The 5297-nt window shown below is 39.2% G+C and overlaps 1 protein-coding gene, 1 non-coding gene and 1 pseudogene across 2 annotated transcripts; all 3 read right to left on the bottom strand.

The window, feature by feature from the left end:
- Positions 1 to 211: 211 nt before the first annotated feature.
- LOC138858636 (uncharacterized) lies at positions 212 to 631 on the bottom strand (the record flags this gene model as incomplete). Its single annotated transcript, XM_070112825.1, has 1 exon — positions 212 to 631. A coding segment is annotated over exon 1 (420 nt), but the record flags the coding sequence as incomplete, so codon positions are not given.
- Positions 632 to 1480: 849 nt separating this feature from the next.
- On the bottom strand, positions 1481 to 4254 carry LOC138858644 (large subunit ribosomal RNA; annotated as a pseudogene).
- Positions 4255 to 4756: 502 nt separating this feature from the next.
- Positions 4757 to 4935, bottom strand: LOC138858653 (5.8S ribosomal RNA). Its single transcript, XR_011397694.1, has one exon. It is a non-coding gene; the product is annotated as a 5.8S ribosomal RNA (ribosomal RNA).
- Between the last annotated feature and the right edge of the window lie 362 nt (positions 4936 to 5297).

Below are 5297 nucleotides of genomic sequence, written 5' to 3'. Positions count from 1 at the left end.
GCGGCGAGGAGTGTCCCCCACAGCTTCCTCTAAGGGCGTCTACTTGACCACGAAGATGGGCATTCTCGGTTACAACCGTCATCAGGAGTGCCTCGTAATTCGAGGCAAGCTCCATCAGCCCCTTCGCGATCCCTATATCAAAATTCTCGGCCCCAAAAACTATTCCGCTAAGTTCCGCCGAAATTTTTTTTATAGCCGCTACATGGCTCACCGCACCACCCCCGACAATAACCGCGCTCCCTTTAGCAGCGTCTTTTTTGCCCGCACTACTTTTTCTCGCGCTCGCCTTATTTTCTCCCGTCTTTTTCGCGCCCTCGTCACCCCGCACGAGACCAACTTCGCCAGCGCCCGATTTCTGCGCAGCCACATCTGCTGCACCCTCGCCCGACTTTGCGGAGTGAACAGCCACTTTTTCAGCGGTGTCACCCTTACCGCAACCGCAACCACTACCGCTCCCGCCCTCTTCACCCCCCGTTTCACCCGCCGACCCCAAACGCGCCTTCTGCCGTGGCGGGGACCTTACCGATGGCCCCGTCATCTCGTCACCCGAAGTGTCGACCGTAACAGTTGATGGCCCCGACTCTTCGCTTCCAGCGAGGGACTTAACCCTCCTCCTCCGTGGTGGAGGCATCTTAGCCTTCGGACTTCGCCTTTCGGTAGGCTGATCCGCCAAGCGTACCACTGACGCAGATGGAACTCGTTCAAGCAAGACCCCGAAACAGCCGTCCGCCACGTACGTGCGACTGAACGCGCTGAAAAAAAGTGTCGCAAGCGCAGACCCGCTCTGTAGCAGCGACGACCCAAGCGGACGATTAAAGCGTTCTCGCAAGGGTACAGCCCACAACTCCAACCAAATGGTCTGGACAAAGGTCACTCAATTGACCGCCGGACGGAACAAGTCCCCGTAACGGTTGCGAGTCAACCGATGTGGCGCTGAACCGAATCGATCCGTGGGCTAAACGCACACTACTACGACCGTTTGTCTGCACAGGATTCACTATCTCCAACACTGGGACAGCCGCCGGTACCTGTCGAGCAATCCTGCTCAGGACTTGTTGACACTGACCAACTGAACGCCAGATGCCCAACACAGCACTCCAAACAAGCAGTCCAGCCGGCAAACAATGCCAACAACACAGCACTAAACTGGAACTGTGCAAAAAGTTCCACAACAACAACAACCACGTTGCGGTAGTACCTAAAGGTACAGTACACAATATTAAAAATATGTACTTACCGCTACTTAATATGCCCACGCCAAAAATTTCCCAAAAACGCTCAATTCGTGCCCTAGCACGAAAAACCACACACGCGGTCCCGTAACCGAGCAAAAACAATTTCCAGCGAATACCCGCACAAAACGAAATTCCACGGAAATCGCAACAACAATTTTCACACCCGCCAAGCAACGGTGCCAACTCACTCGCGTAAACAAATACCGCACAAAAGAGAATCGAAAAAAAATCACTAATTAATCGCAACGATGCGCACGCACGTCTATTCGCGTCGGAATCCAAACAACGAATCAGTAGATAGGGACAGAGGGAATCTCGTTAATCCATTCATGCGCGTCACTAATTAGATGACGAGGCATTTGGCTACCTTAAGAGAGTCATAGTTACTCCCGCCGTTTACCCGCGCTTACTTGAATTTCTTCACTTTGACATTCAGAGCACTGGGCAGAAATCACATTGTGTCAACACCCGTTAGGGCCATCACAATGCTTTGTTTTAATTAGACAGTCGGATTCCCCAAGTCCGTGCCAGTTCTGAATTGATTGTTAATTGATAATCGTTATAATTTAAAAAAGTATCTATACAATAATAAATCCTTTAGAAATTTTAGCAAGAAAGTTCCACAATTGGCTACGTAACTACTATCCGGGGAACAAGAATCGAAATTCTCTATTTACCCAGAACGAGTACATAAACCATGGTATTGCTTCCCAATCAAGCCCGACTATCTCAATCTTCAGAGCCAATCCTTATCCCGAAGTTACGGATCTAATTTGCCGACTTCCCTTACCTACATTATTCTATCGACTAGAGACTCTTCACCTTGGAGACCAGCTGCGGATATTGGTACGGCCTGTTGAGAAGTTTGCGTAACCCCACCATAAATTTTCAAGGTCCGAGGAGAAAATATCGACACAACAGTAAATGTCATGCTCTTCTAGTCCATCTACCATATCTCTCTTCGAAAGACTTCCATGGTAGTACGACTATAAAACAGAAAAGAAAACTCTTCCGATACCTCTCGACGGCTTCTTTATGGTCGTTCCTGTTGCCAGGATGAGCACAAGGCCCATTTTTAATAACAAACGGATACTCAACAGGTTACGGAATTGGAACCGTATTCCCTTTCGTTCAAAATTATTCAAGTGTTTAATTACTATGGAATAAAAATTCATTCATTTCATTTCATTAAAACTTGAAAATTTTCGGCTTTCGCCTTGAACTTAGGACCGACTAACTCGTGATCAACCACTGTTCACACGAAACCCTTCTCCACTTCAGTCCTCCAAGGTCTCATTCGATTATTTGCTACTACCACCAAGATCTGTACCAATAGCGGCTCCATGCAGGCTTACGCCAAACACTTCTAAGCACACCATTGTACCCTCCTACTCACTAAAGTTTCAAAATTTATAATCCAACCGAAATTGTATTATAAATCATGTACTTTAGCGGTAATGTATAGGTATACAACTTAAGCGCCATCCATTTTAAGGGCTAGTTGCTTCGGCAGGTGAGTTGTTACACACTCCTTAGCGGATTACGACTTCCATGTCCACCGTCCTGCTGTTTTAAGCAACCAACGCCTTTCATGGTATCTGCATGAGTTGTTAATTTAGGCACCGTAACATTACGTTTGGTTCATCCCACAGCGCCAGTTCTGCTTACCAAAAGTGGCCCACTGGGCACATTATATCATAACCTCAACCTTCATATCAAGAAAGGTGAGGTTCTTACCCATTTAAAGTTTGAGAATAGGTTAAGGTCGTTTCGACCCTAAGACCTCTAATCATTCGCTTTACCAGATAAGATTATTTTACATAATTTTTAAATGCACCAGCTATCCTGAGGGAAACTTCGGAGGGAACCAGCTACTAGATGGTTCGATTGGTCTTTCGCCCCTATACTCAATTCTGACAATCGATTTGCACGTCAGAACTGTTTCGGTCTTCCATCAGGGTTTCCCCTGACTTCAACCTGATCAAGTATAGTTCACCATCTTTCGGGTCACAGCATATATGCTCAAGGTACGCTCCAGTTAGAGGTATAAATAATAATAAATTATCATTATACATAACTATATGGAACGCCCCGGGATTGAATTAATAATGTAATACATTAAAAATTAATCCCATTATTAATACAGTTAAGTTAATTTCGCCATTAGGTTTAATATAACCCAATGACTTGCACATATGTTAGACTCCTTGGTCCGTGTTTCAAGACGGGTCCCGAAGGTATCCTGAATCTTTCGCATTGTTAATCATATAAATGCATACAATTAATATTAAAATCAATGATAATAATATTATTGTAAAATTCAAAAGAATTTTAGCATTATATATAATAAAATCTATCAACACTTTATCAAATCATCAGTAATTATTCTATGTTAATAAGCTAAAAGCAAATTAATTTGAATAAACTTAAAAACCAATGATCTTTTGATAAATATTTTATTATGTTAATAGATTACAATGTCCTTATATGAAAAAAATGCACACTATTACTATAATATTTAAAATTAAATACTACAGTTATAATGATGAATTTTTCATAATGGATATTCAGGTTCATCGGGCTTAACCTCTAAGCAGTTTCACGTACTATTTAACTCTCTATTCAGAGTTCTTTTCAACTTTCCCTCACGGTACTTGTTTACTATCGGTCTCATGGTTATATTTAGTTTTAGATGGAGTTTACCACCCACTTAGTGCTGCACTATCAAGCAACACGACTCTTTGGAAATATCTTTCTAGTAATCATTAACGTTATACGGGCCTGGCACCCTCTATGGGTAAATGGCCTCATTTAAGAAGGACTTAAATCGTTAATTTCTCATACTAGATATTAAGATATTCCATACACTGCATCTCACATTTGCCATATAGACAAAGTGACTTAGTGCTGAACTATTTTCTTTTCGCTCGCCGCTACTAAGAAAATCCTTGTTAGTTTCTTTTCCTCCCCTCATTAATATGCTTAAATTCAGGGGGTAGTCCCATATGAGTTGAGGTTGTATAAAATATATTTTAGATTGATTTGTTTATTTTTATTTAATTTTTTTGCTATTTGCTATTTTAAAGAAATATATTTTTATATCTTGATTACTCAATATTATTCAATCTTTTCATCCCTTTTTAACATTCATAATATAATAATTAATAAAATTAACAACATTATTCCTCCACATATTATATATTTTTTTTTATTATAAATTTTTCTCAATACAATAGAGTGAATTAATTCTAGAATAAAAATTTATTTTATGCTAGACATTCCTCTTATGTATTATTTAATATAATTTAAATAATGTTGAAAATTTTTTCTTTTATGGGAATACTAAGATTCTCATTTATCATAAATTTTCGTTCAAATATGAGGTATTCAAGAATATATTTTCTATATTTCTTTTTATGCTATTAATATTATGGATTGAAAAATACAATCCAATAATATGCCATATGCTTAAATTCTATTAATTGACTAAAAGAATAAGCAACTAATTTAGCATAGTCTTACAACCCTCAACCATATGTAGTCCAAGCAGCACTTTAAAATTAATTAAAGTACATAACAGCATGGACCGCAATATGCGTTCAAAATGTCGATGTTCATGTGTCCTGCAGTTCACACGATGACGCACAGTTTGCTGCGTTCTTCATCGACCCATGAGCCGAGTGATCCACCGCTTAGAGTGATAATTTTTTTGTATTTTTTTAATTCAAAGTCAAAGAATTTTAATTTATTGAAAGTATTAATAATTAATCAATAATAAATTTTTAATACATAAGTTTAAAACATCTTTCAATAAATTGTAATTTTAAACCCAAACATTTGCAGCTGCGCATGTCTTAGGTCAACAAAAACAGTAATACCTTTTATATATTATTTTCTTCTCTATTTGTGCGTTTTCTTTTTTTAAATTTTTCAACATGTTTTTAATCACAAATAGAAAATACCATAAAAAAAAGGTATTACACACGTTAATGTGAACAAGTTAACTTATCATTTATAATATTTTATATAAATATCACAATTAAATATTATTTTCTATATAAA

The sequence above is a fragment of the Bactrocera oleae genome, unplaced genomic scaffold (assembly GCF_042242935.1).
Source record: "Bactrocera oleae isolate idBacOlea1 unplaced genomic scaffold, idBacOlea1 ctg00000011.1, whole genome shotgun sequence".
In the NCBI taxonomy this organism is placed as follows: Eukaryota; Metazoa; Arthropoda; class Insecta; order Diptera; family Tephritidae; genus Bactrocera; species Bactrocera oleae.
Note: the sequence above shows the minus strand (reverse complement) of the source record. Positions and strands in the feature narration are given on the sequence as shown.